Raw genomic sequence first — 13,022 nt, 5'->3', positions numbered from 1 at the left:
GCCAAAGTCGGCCGCTTAACCAACTGAGCCACCCAGGTGCCCCTGTTTTCTTCTTCTTAACCTAATGCCCTTTTTCTGTTCCAGGATTACATCCAGGACTCCATAGTATAACATTCAGTCATCTTGTCTCCTTAGGCTCCCCTCGGGCGTGCCGGTGTCTCAGACTTCCTTTGTTTTTGATGAACTTGGCAGTTTTGAGGGTCCTGTCCGTTGTTTCATAGGGTGCCACCTCCCAGGATTTGTCTGGGTGCATACCGTCAACATGCCCTACCGCTGTTGGTGTTGACCTTGGCCTCCTGGCTGGAGTAGCGTTGGCCATCATTCTCACTTTTTGTGTTTCTCATCTTCCTCCTCCTGTATCGTACTTGTTGGGAGGAGGTCCCTGTGCGCCGCCTGGATCTGTGTTGTTATCGTGAGGTTGTTTCCCCTGCCGGGTGGCGGTAAAAACTCACTCCGTCCACACTGCTGTATCACAACAGTGTCTGACAGGCGGAAGGACTCTTGGGGGAAGGGGTACCTCCTTCTGCCTGGTGGAAGGCACTTTATGAACTGGCGGCTGTATTGGCCACGTACTCCTGTCCGAGGAGACTTTGGGGACGGCATTCACGTCGGGTGTGAGGGACCCGGCAGACCCCCAAAAGAGCAGGCGTGCGGGGCAGCTCCTGTACGGTGGCTCCCATCACTCGGTCACTGTTACTGCTGTTACAGTGACACATGGACATGTGCTTCTGCTTGTAGGAGATAAACCACTCAGTTGGCATGGAGAGAAGGGGGCCTCCCTCTCCGGCCCGCAGGGACACCACCCCTTTCCCCAAGGCCACCAAGGCTGACGCTTCAGTACCTCCTTCTAGACTTTGCCACATGATATGTGGTCCCGATACTTTACGTAGCATATGGTTAAAAGTATAATTATTCATGAAATATGCAATTAGTGTTAAGTGGGTTATTGAATATCCGCATCCAATATCTACCTATGTATCCTGTTCTGCGAGTCTGGGGATTTTACTGGAAAGTGAGAACGGCGCTCACTTCACTAGCTTGTGCCCAAGACTGTTTGTGTAACTCATCTGAGTGCACAGCAGGGGACCCAGCCCATTTCAAGGGCTCAACCGGGCCAGCTTTATTATTATTATTAATTTTACAGTAGAAAGGTCTGGGCCTTTCCAGGGCCCACTGTTTTACAGAGGTGGAGTGGGAGAGTTAGCTGGGCCCTGTTTGGGCAGGTTTCATCACTGAGCAAGGTGAAGCAGGCTGGGAGGAGCCCTTGAGATCTTCACTTCTTAGATGAGGGTCTGAGGCTCAGAGAGGCTTGAGAGACTTGGCTAAGGACACACAGCACGTAGACTGTTCTGGCTAGAACCCACTTCTCTGGTCTCCCTGTCGAGTGTTTTACGAGCCACTCCATAGGAACTTGCAAGACTGTGGGAAGGCAGAGGCTGGAGTCCCAGCCAGTGTCACAGGGTGGGCGAAAGGCAGAGCTGGGATTCGAACTCAGGTCTATCCGAGTACATTGAAATTTTGACCACACGGTGCTGCCTTCCCAGACAGCCTCCCCAAATGCAGTCAGGACTGAGCTGATGGTCTCTGTGGGAAAGAGAAGGTAATCCTGCAGTCCTGGTGAGGGTGGTTGCTCTAGAAAAATTTATTTCAGGTTTCTGGGTAAAAGTGCAGCTCCTTTCTGTGTGAGCCATTTACGAAAATGACGTTCAATCACTTCTTACAAGTAGGGTCTTCGGTTTGTGACTTTGGCCTTTGAAATTTTCTAGGACTTGCCCCATTTGATTTGGCCCAATGTAGAAAGCTCTCGCCTTAAGACCGAAGGTAAGTTTGTCTTTTGCTTGTTTTCGTTGCTTTGGCCCTGAAAGAGAATTAGACTTAAAGTCACAGCCCTCTTGCCTCCACCTGCCTCAACATTCCACTGACCTGCCCACCTTGGGCAAATACATCATGTTATCCTCTGACCTGATAGGGCAAGGGCAGTGCATCGCCCCTCCAGCAGCTGGCCGAGCCCTAGTGCACGGAACAGGGTTCAGGGTCAGGTGGCCTGTCCTGAGTCTCCCTCAAAGGAGTCTGATTGAATACAGAATGTGCATATTAGCCAGGTGTGTGAGTTTCCCACGGCTGCTCTAACGAATCACCCCAAACTTCGTGGCTTAAAAACAGCACAGATTTACTCTCTTGGAGTTCTGGAGGGCTGTAGTCCAGAATCCGTTTAGCTGGCTGAAGCCAAGGTGTCGGCAAGGCCGTGCTCCCTCAGAGGCTCCGGGGAGAACGTTTGCTCCTTTTCCAGCCTCTCTGGCTTTGCGCCAATGCGGTCCGTGGGTCCTGGCCCCTTCCTCTATCTCAGCACCAGCAGGCCGGCGTCTTGCCTCAGTGGTCCCGTGGCCTTCTCCTCTTCCACCTGTCAGCTCTGTCTGCCTCCCTGTTATAAGGACACCTGCGATTACATTTACCACCCACCCGGATAGTCCAGGTGATTTCCTCATCTTCAGGACCTTGATTTAATCACATCTGGGAAGTTCCTGTTGCATACAGGATGACATATTTACTGGTCCCCTAGATTAGCTCCTGGGCATCTTCAGGGGTCACTCCTTAGTCAGCCCACCACATCAAGAGACAGAAATTGAGCTGAAACTCACCTACACAAAACGGAACTCGCTGGCCTTGTAACTGAACCGTGCAAGCCTGGGCGTGGCCAGATCCGGGGCTCCGCGTGCCCGGGCCACTTCTTTCTTTTTCATCTCAGCCCCGCTTTCCCCTAGGAGCCTTTGGGGAGCTGTAACAGCCAGCCCTTACGCAGTGGAAGACTTCTCAATGGCTTGGCAAGAGCTCTAGGGGCGACCGACGGGCTCAGCCTGAGTCCTGTGTCTGTCCCCGGCCCCATCACTGGGGCTGTGGGTGGACTCTTCTGGGCTCTGTGCCTCATTCTGCCTCCGGGGGTCTTGGATGGACTGGGGGCTAGGCTGGCCCCGCTTGTCCGCACAGACTGAACAAGATGCTTCCTGAGAAGAGGAGGGGCCTCGCTGACAAAACCGTCTTTCCAGCAGAGTCTGCTCGGCACGGATTAGAAATACACCTTCCTCGGGGATCCTCCTTTATACCAGGGCTGCCCAGATCTCACTCACTTGGGGAGTTAAAAGGTATTTCCCAGGTCTTTGGTTACTCTCTGCCGACTTTATGTTTTCCAAGATACAGTTTTCGTTTGAGTAAAATAGGTTGAGATGATCTCACTGCAGTGATAGAGAACCTTTTATTCATTGATGAGGCAGATGTGTGGGCGAGAGGGAGCAGAGTATACCACTCTGTGACTGCATTAAGAGCAGTAAGATCCCTGGGAGGGGCTTCAGGGAGGGCTTCCTGGAGGAGGTGCTCCGGTGCTCCCCAGCAGTGTCCTGAGAAGTGACAGTTTAGCAGGACAAGGGGATGGAAAGAGGAGCTTCCAGGCGTGTGGCAGCCAGAGGCAGGAGAATGAGGGGACAGCCCAAGAACTGCATAGACAGTGCAGATGTCCCTTGTGCTGCTGGCCAGAAGGGGGAGGCCACTGAGCGATGATGTGCTGGGTGGCGATAGTCACGGTGTGGCCCGGATTCCTTCTCTACTGTCTGTCAACACCAGAAGCGCCTTGTTCAGGTTTTCATCAGAGCCTGTGTTTGGGCCTTCTGAGGGCCAGGGGCGTGAACAGGTGCACTGGAGGTAAAGCCGAGTGTGGCCTCAGATTTTATGTCCGGCAAGTTTGCCGAGAAAGCATGTGTCCCTTAGCCTGAGGGACTGGGTGCGGGTCCAGAGACATGCATCCAGTCTCACAGGCACCTGTGTGATTTATTCAGACCTTCCTGAGTCAGCAGCCGGCCTGGGAAGGCGCCCAGTCCCTTCCATGGCGAGGCCCCAATGCTCGCCATCATCCCCTTTCCAACTTCGTGACCTGACTCAACCCCAGACACTGTCCGGGAAAAAAGTTAACCAGTTTTATCCAGGATCCAGTTCCACACCTTTGTTGTTGTTGTTGTTCAAGTGCTTACTTATTCCAACATGTATTTTGAAATTATAAAAGTTGGCAAAGCACTTGTAAAGATCTTGCTGTCCATACACTGGAAGGAAGACCGAAAAGGAAATTCATTCTCAATCAGAATCCAGTCTGTGTCTGGATAGAAGGTAAACGCTGAAAACGCACGATTCTGCAGACATGTGAATTTCTGGCTTCGAGCCCTGGTTACTCCTGAGCATGTTCACGTCTAGCCTGTCATCTCGTTTGCTCTGTAGGGAGCCCCATCTCAGGGATATTTTAGCCACATCCCCACGGGAGGGAGACTGAGGCTCAGAGTGTTCCGGGGCCCCCATAGCCGATCAGCACCCCCTCCTGACAGCCCAGCCAGTGTGTTTTAAGTGATGTTTCTGTTACTCATGGCGCCTGTGAGTTGTCAACATACTGACACAGGGCGAGTTCTGGAGGGACCCGGTCCATGTTGGGTGACTCAGCAGGCACTGTGTCTGGCGGTGGCCAGTCCTCCCCAGAGTCACCATCAGTGGTGCTCACCAGGGGCCCATTCTGCAGGAGACAGGTCATCAGGAGGACCCAGTGAGGTGAGACTTACTCTTCTGTCCACTGTGGAGTTAGGGAAACCGAGGCACAAGGCAGGTTAGATAACTTGCCCAAGGACACAGCTGATGAGTGACGGAGTCAGGATTCAAACTCAGGGCCGTCTGATGCCGTGTGTGTAGGAATCACCCAGGGCCCCCTACCTTGCCTGGTGGTCTGATTCGGTAGGTCTGGGAGGAGGCCCGGGAATGTACCTTGTATCACACACCCACCATGAGCAGCACGCACTTGGAGAAACACTCTCTTTAGTCTCGATAGCCCCTCAATGAGCCTGTCTCGTATTCCCGGCAGAGAGAGGATAAGTCATTCATTCGTTCATTCATCCACTTACTCGTTTTCAGCAAACCCCTCTCAGGCGCCTTCCGCATACATGTGGCCTGCCTCCCGAGTCTGTCCCTGCGTCTTATCGCCTTCCCGCCCATCCCTACAGACGCATCACTGTTTTGCAGGGGGAGCACCGTTTGGAAGGAAATTCAGCAGGAAAAGTGAGGTCTTTAACCCACTCCTGGCTTCCGCAGCCTCCAGTGAGCCCTGGACTCCATCCACGCTTGCTTTTAACCCCTCGGGGCCCAAGAAGACTTTGTCTAAAAGAGAGGCTCCTATAACTCAGCGCCTGGTAAGTAGTAACGCGTTTGGTACGTCAACAGAAATATCAGAAGTTGGCAAGAAACCAGTTTGGGGCCAGCGGTGTAGGAAATGCCATGGGCTTTGGTTCTTCAGAAAAGTCTGGTCCTTCTCTTTCACTAAATAGAGTTATCAGTCCAAAGAGCGTTTCTCTTCTGTACCACGCCTAGTGTTTGAGATGAATCGGAGGTTTGAATCTGAGCCGTGGGCTGCTGGTTCTGAAGCGGGGCTCTGGTTCTGCTTTAGCTGGACCGATTGGCTGCCAGCTGTCAGAAACACTGCTGGGGACAGTAACGGTGAGTGTGTAACGAGTATTGACTGCGCCAGGCCCTGGGCTTAGCATCGTCTGTGCATCATCTCACTGGAGCCTCATTACGAGTTCTGTACACAGGTGCTATGTTTAGGGAGCAGGATGAGAGAGATGATGAAACGTGTTCAGGGTCCCGCAGGTGAAGTGGCCGAACCCGAGTCGGAGTCCCCGCCCCTGCTGTTGTTTTTTGTTTGTTTGTTTTTTGTTTTTTGTTTTTTCTTTCAAATGTTTATTCCATTTTTTTAAATGTTTATTTTTGAGAGAGAGAGAGAGACAGAGTGCGAGCGGGGGAGGGGCCGGAGAGAGGGAGACACAGAATCCCAAGCAGGCTCCAGGCTCTGAGCTGTCAGCACAGAGCCCGACGTGGGGCTTGAACTCACGAGCCTCGAGATCATGACCTTAGCGGAAGTTGGACGCCTAACCAGTTGAGCCACCCAGGTGCCCCTGCTGTTGTTTTCCATTCTGTTTTGTTTGTTGGCTCCACATAGGACTGCCTTTTTTTTTTTAAGTTTATTTATTTTGAGAGGTGGGGAGGGGCAGAGAGAGAGAGAGAGAGAATCTCAAGCAGGCTCCACATTCAAGTGCGGAGCCCAACACAGGGCTCGATCCCACGGCTGCGAGATCATGACCTGAGCCATAATCAGCAGTTGGACGCTTAAACGACTGGGCCACCCAGGCGCCCCAGGGCCGCCTTTCACTTACAATTTCATGACCCAAGATGGCGTGAGAGCCACTGCGCTCGGGCAACAGGCTGCCACGGCCATGAGCCCCTTCTTGGCCCCCCTGCTAAGTGTTTGAATTAGTTTCTTAGAACTGCCAAACTTGGTGGCTTAAAACAGTGAGATTTATTCTGTCACTCTCTCTTCTAGAGGCTAGAAGTCCAACATCAAGGAGTGGGCAAGAGCCACGCCCCCTCCAAAGGCTGTAGGGGAATCCTTCCTTGCCTCTTCCACCTTCTGGTAGCTTCTTTGGCTGTGGCCACGTCACTTCAATCTCTGCATTGAGATTCTCCGGAAAAACAATAAGAAATTGTGTGTGTGTGTGTGTGTGTGTGTGTGTGTGTGTGTGTACTTCCTCCTCCTCGTGGGAGGTTGGTCTTTTTTGTTAACGCCTCAACTGATTGGGCGAGGCCCACCCACACTCTTCAGGGTCATCTGCTTCACTCACAGTCCACGGATTTAAATGCTAATCTCACGTAAAAGAAAAAAATTGCCTTCACAGAAACATCTGGATGTGTTTGGTGAAATACCTGGGTGTCACAGTCAAATTGACCCATCAAGTGTTTGATCAACTGTTTCCACCTTCACATGGCCTTCTTCTGTGTCTTTGTCCTTTTCTGTTGCTCATAAGGACACCTGTCATTGGATCTGGGGGCCACCTAAATCCAGTCCACCTAAATTTAGAATGGAAGGATCTCATCTTGAGATCCTTGGTGGCATCTTCAAAGACCCCTTCTTTTTTTTTTTTTTTTTTAACATTTATTTATTTTTGAGACAGGGAGAGACAGAGCATGAACAGGGGAGGGTCAGAGAGAGGGAGACACAGAATCTGAAACAGGCTCCAGGCTCTGAGCTGTCAGCACAGAGCCCGACGCGGGGCTCGAACTCACGGACCGCGAGATCATGACCTGAGCCAAAGCCGGCCGCTTAACCGACGGAGCCACCCAGGCACCCACAAAGACCCCTTCTCTAATGAAGGTCACATTCGCTGGTTCCAGGGGTCAGGATGGGGAACTCTCCTTTTTGGGGGGCCACCATGCACCCTCCCACAGTGGTCATCATTGTTCTTTGCAGTCTGTGTCACTAGGAACAGATGACTTGTGGCCTGGCCTAGTCGCACGTCTGTACTCCCATCCCTCCTGCGTGTATATGCTCAAAAGCCGTGTCTGGTAATACCGTTGGAGGATCAGAAGAACAGAAAGCCAGGTGCCTGCTTGAGGGCTCTCAGGCTTGTTAGGATGCTGGCGTGTCAAAGGCACTGGGGGAGGTGGCGGAAGGAGAGCCCCCGTGGGGTCAGGGACCTGGTTGGGCCGATGCTGGGATGATGCCATAGGCACACTGTCTACACCTTCTCAGGGACATGACTTCCCTTCTCTGCGTCTTTGTACAAAGAGAGGGTCAGGCTCTGGAGAGGGGGTGTACGTGTAGAAGCATCACAGGATGTGGAGTCACACGGCCGGGGTGGAGGCCAAGCTTCCGGCCCCTGTGACCTGGGGCAAGTGAGTCAACCTTCCTGAGCCTTAGTTTCCTCGTCTGTAAAATGGGGGAAATCGAACCCATGTATGTAAAGCGATGGGCATGTGGCTGGGCTTGGCAACTAATGGCCACTCTTCTGATTATGGTATCACTGAGGGCTGCCTTAGTTTGCACATAGTGGTCCCCCTGCAGGAAGTAGGTGGGCGGGGCAGAGAGCGGGAGGTGTGGCCCAGGGAAGCTTCCCAGTGAATGAGGTCAGAATCCCGTTCGGTTTAAAGGATGTGCCCATATCTTGGGAGCCAGTCCCCGGGGCCGGGGGGTAGGGATATCCCAAGGGCAGACACGGACAGATACTGGTTGTGATTATGAGGGGCAGCAATGGCTGGCATCTGGTGGGCAGGCCCTGCCTTTCCTCTGGGATTTCCCAGGAAAGCCACAGAGGAGCTGGAGGAGGCCCGAGCTGGGTGGATTCTCTGTGTTGTTGGTGGATCAGCTTACAGAGGCTGCCCCAGCACTCCATGATCCGAGCTCCCTTGGCCCCTGCTGTGTATGGCTGGTGGACCCCATCACCCGGTGCCCAGGAGGCACGCAGGGCGCGTGAGCAGCCCTCATGAGATTATTCCACGGCTCTGCTCACATTCCCTCTGTCAAAGCATCAGCCGTGCTTTGCCTGTCCCCCTGTGACAACGGGTGTTGTTGACATGCGCCCCCAGACTAGGAGAGAGCTTGGGTGTAACCACACGTACACATTCTTTGTTCCTCACAGCCTTCAAGTTCCAGTCTTTTTAATACTCTCTTTAAAAAATCTTCAAGAGGCACCTGGGTGGCTCAGTCAGTGAAGCGCCCGACGTCGGCTCAAGTCATAGAGCCTGCTTGGGATTCTTTCCTTTTCGTGCTCTCTGCCCCTCCTCTGCTCTGTCTCTCTCAAAATAAATAAATAAACTTAAAAAAAGTTAAAAAAATCTTCAAGGTCATTTAAGGCTGTTATTAGACTGCCAGAAGTAATCCTCTACTCCTCTTTTAAAAGTTCATCTTGTACATTGATGTATTTATTTGTTTATAATTTTTTACGTCTTGTACTTTTTATTAAATGTGTGTAATAATTTTCATTTTCTGATAATTTCCATATTTTATTATAGTATGGAGACATCTCGAGGGATGTTCAAGGAACTGCTGAGGACGGAGTAATTTTTCAGAAATGCGCAGTGGTAGGTATTCACAGGTGGCTTGTATTGAAGAGAAAGTGTGGTTTTCACCACATCGCATCTTGGTAGAGTTATGTATTCAAGGACTGGCCAATCATGGGTTATCCACCTGTGTCTGGACACATGAGTGAAGAAATGACATACAAATGATCTTCAGTTTTATATGTAGAACCAGGACCAAGAGTTTTTGGTGACAATTAAATTCCTGTTAGTGAAAATGCACTGTGATCATTTTTTTTTTTTAATTTTTAAAATGTTTTTGTTGTTTATTTTGGAGAGAGAGAGAGAGACAGAGTGTGAGTGGGGGAGGAGCAGAGAAAGAGGGAGACAGAATCTGAAGGAGGCTCCAGGCTCCGAGCCGTCAGCACAGAGCCTGAGGCGGGGCTCGAACACATGAGTCACGAGATCGAGACCTGAGCCGAAGTGGGACGCTTAACCGGCTGAGCCACCCAGGCGCCCTGTGCGGTGATCGTTTAGAACGGGAAAGAAAGAATGATGTATTTTCTTTCAGATTTTGACATTGATAGGGTGCTTGACAGTTTAAAATTTTTATTTGGTGTTTTTTACGTCTCTGATCCTTATGAATCCTGTGAGCATTTCACATTATTGTTGTGTTGGGGGTCCCGCGACCACCCTCAGGCTCCATGATTCACTAGAAGGACTCAACAGAACTCAGAAAAGCTGTTAGACTCAGAATGTATTACAGCAAAAGGGTACAGGTTAAAGTCAGCAAAGTAAAAGGCACATGGGACAGAGTTGTTGGGACACCAGGTGGGAGCTTCCCACTGTCCTTCCCTGTGGGGTAGTGTGGCCGGTGTTTCATTTTCCAAAGCACCCATGTGTGACATCACATACAAAGCATTGTCCCCCAGAAGCACACACCCGAGCCTTGACATCCAAATTTTTATTGCGGGTCCATCACAGAGGGGTGCAGTGGCTGACCTCAGGAACTTGCCTCCAGCCCCTCCGGAGGTCACCTTGACACAGCTTGGCATAAGGCCCCCGCCTCCAGCCATATTGTTAGCACAGACGGCCTGGTGTGGCCCAAGGCCACAGGTACACACAGATACGCTTCTCAGGAAAGTCCAAGGGCTTTACAGGTTAACCAACCAGGAGCTGGTCAAGGGGCGGTCCTTTCTTCTTCCGAGTGTGCAGGGTCTGGGCCATCCAGATCTGCAAGGTTAACCCTTTACTGCACAAGCCCGGTTTTATCTCAGGCCTTCAGCTGTCCTGCCCCCCATCCTGGATATGATTGGTGCAAATAGTTTCTCCTAAGTCTTTGTGGAGATGTTTCTGCCGTATGCATGCAGTTATGAGTGTGTGTGTGTGTGTGTGTGTGTGTGTGCATGCATGCACACCTATGTGTATACATACACTGCTTCCCTCTGTCCTCAGCTCCTACATCGTTTCCAGCTGGGCTGGCTGAAGGCAGGGCAGGGGTGGTGGGGAAAGCTTAGAGAGTGGGAACAGGGCAAGGTTGCAGAGGCCAGGCGGGGAGCTCAGCTGCATGGGCCGCCAGGCAGCTTCCGGCAGCCGAGCCATTCAGACCCATGGCCAAGCAGAACCTGCCTGCATGGGGGAGACTGGCCGGGAGGCTGGAGATGGGCTTGCTCCTTCCTGGAGGTCGGATGGCAGTCAGAGGCTCTGGGCAGGTCCCCGGGGCTGGGCTGAATCTTCAAAATGACCAAGGGAGCAAGAGCCATTGTTTGCTTTTCTTGGTGATGCCGGTGGCCACAATGTCCCCAGCCTGACTGTGGTTCTGTGCTTCAATATGCTTGTTGCCATTTCTCTGTAGGAGTAATTTCGCTGCATTTCAGGGTCCCAGTTCCCTTTGAAATGGTCACCAAGCAACAGCTTAGCAAAGCATGAGTCAAGACACTCCTGGGGCCTTTGAAATCAGACCTGATATGTTGTCAGGACCCAGTGAGACTGTAGTGCCCTCCCTCTGCCTGGAGACCCGATGTGCACGAAGTTGAGCTGGCGGGGGCGGGGGGGGTGTTCATACTAGGAGGTTGGACTTTCGGGGGGGGGTGGTTATCCTAGGAGGTTGGACTTGCCAGTAAATCTGCTCCTGTGTCACCTCCTGTCCTAGGTGTCCGGGCAGAGCGAAATGCAGACGGCTCAGGTGAGACTGCTTGTTGTCAATGCCGGGACCCCCGTGGCCACCAACCTCTCAGATCTGCTCCTGCTTGACAACATAACCGGCCTCTCCATCAGGGGGTCGACTGGAAACAGGACCTCGGCAGGATTCCAGGCTTTCAGAAAGAAGTTTCTGCAAGGTGAGAGCAGAGTGTGTTAGGTCAGGGAGGGAATGTGAACATACTTAGAGACGCTGGTGGATCGTGCGATGCGTGGCAGGTGTGTCCTTAAACACGTGACGTAGGTTCACTCCCAGTGGAGTTCGCTGTCAGGTATTGGCAGAGGAGACCTCCGCCTCCGTGGCTCAATATCCACACCCGAAAAGCTGGATTTGTTACTTAGGTTAGAGAGAGGCAGGATTGGGGGAAAGAGGTTTGAAAAAATATGTACTTTTATTATTTTTATTATTGTCTCAATTTTTGGTCATGAAAAATTTCACACGTACAGAAAGGCAGAGTTCCTAGTGAACCCCAGTTCATCCACCGCCAGATGACCAGATTTATCAGTGAAACGCAGGTCTTGTCTCCAGGTACAGGTGGGAGCAGTTTGACATCAGCCCCGGAAGCACGCGCACAAGATGTCCGTACGTGTTCTAGCGTGTTCTCTGGACTGCCTCTGCCGCCGTCACTGGCTGGCTTTTGGAGAGGTGTTTCCTGAGGCAAGTTGCATGGGTTAATTAACCAGGCTTAAATTTTTTTTTCGTGTTTATTTCTTTTTGAGAGCTGGAGAGACAGAGCGTGAGTTGGGGAGGGGCAGAGAGAGAGAGGGAGACACAGAATCTGAAGCAGGTTCCAGGCTCCGAGCTGTCAGCACGGAGCCCGACACGGGGCTCGAACTCACGAGCCGTGAGATCATGACCTGAGCCGAAGTCGGACGCCCGACCGACTGAGCCCCCCCAGGCGCCCTGGTTAGTTAAGCAGGTTTAAACGAATTCTGGGATTAGTTGTTAGCATGATTTCAGGACTATCAGTCTTCTTAGGAGGGTGAGACTTCTTTTACTCCGAGTACCCACCTCCTCTACAGAGGAAACGACTGCCCCCCGTGACCATTATGCTGTTGTGCCTGTCACATGCGCAGGACTGGCCCCTCCACTTCCATGTCCAGGGTCCACATTGCTCAGCAATCAGCCCACGCTTTCCCTGTGGGCCTGTGTAGGGCCTCAGAATCATTCTCGACCCCTTACTATTGACTGAAGCTATGAACAGATTTGGCCCATGAGCGGGGCAATGTCTATCCTGGCTGTGGTTTAAGTAATGTCATAAGAACTATTACGATACGTCCCAGCTAAGCGATCCTCAGCGTTTTCTTTCAAAGATGCAAAAATAAATCCTCCCCATTCCTTAAGCTGGTGTTCAGAGGACAGAACGTGGGGCCACAAGCAGAGCACAGACTCGGTCTCAAATGGACCTAGATTTGACTCCTCGCTTGGCCACTTTGGAGATGTGTCTCCTCTGGAAGGGACTGAACTTCTCTGAACTTGGGATGGCCCGTGCGTGTATCAGCGCCTCACAGAGTCCTAGCCGAGACCAAGTGAGACAGCCTTCCCTGGCTCTGCCCTGGCGTCCCTCCCCACACCTCCCGGCTGTGACCCGGCTGGCCTGCCTCTCTCCTCTCGTTCCCCCAGTGCCTTCCATCATCTGTGGTCCTGCCCGACCACACTTGTCACTTCCCTCGCCTGCCGGCTTCTGCCCTTGCCTCTGGAGACGTGTCGACTAAGAAGTTGCTGTGGCTGAGGCCAAAGAGGTTTTTGCCTGCTTTCTCCTCGAGGATTATGATGGCTTCCCGTCTTACATTGAGGTCTTTCATCCGTTTTGAGTTTATTTTTGTGTATGATGTAAGAAAGCGGTCCAGGTTCATTCTTCTGCATGTCGCTGTCCAGTTTTCCCAGCACCACTTGCTGAAGAGATATTCTTTCCTGCTTTGTCAAAGATTAGTTGGCCATACGTTTGTGG

General features: G+C 52.0%; 1 protein-coding gene across 8 annotated transcripts in view; it reads left to right on the top strand.

Moving 5' to 3' along the window:
• EVC2 (EvC ciliary complex subunit 2) overlaps window positions 1-13,022 on the top strand; it is a 132,030-nt gene that overhangs the window by 4,638 nt on the left and 114,370 nt on the right. For 6 of the 8 annotated variants that reach the window (XM_027033388.2, XM_027033446.2, XM_053217587.1 and 3 more), the window contains exons 2-5: window positions 1,767-1,821; window positions 5,047-5,213; window positions 8,866-8,934; window positions 11,024-11,210. In XM_027033388.2, coding sequence (XP_026889189.1) covers window positions 1,767-1,821; window positions 5,047-5,213; window positions 8,866-8,934; window positions 11,024-11,210 — 478 coding nt within the window. The other 2 variants (XM_027033631.2, XM_053217590.1) reach the window with 2 other exon arrangements.

This window comes from Acinonyx jubatus, chromosome B1 (genome assembly GCF_027475565.1).
Source record: "Acinonyx jubatus isolate Ajub_Pintada_27869175 chromosome B1, VMU_Ajub_asm_v1.0, whole genome shotgun sequence".
Classification (NCBI taxonomy): Eukaryota; Metazoa; Chordata; class Mammalia; order Carnivora; family Felidae; genus Acinonyx; species Acinonyx jubatus.
The sequence above is the reverse complement of the archived record's forward strand: the minus strand, read 5'-3'. Positions and strand labels throughout refer to the sequence as shown.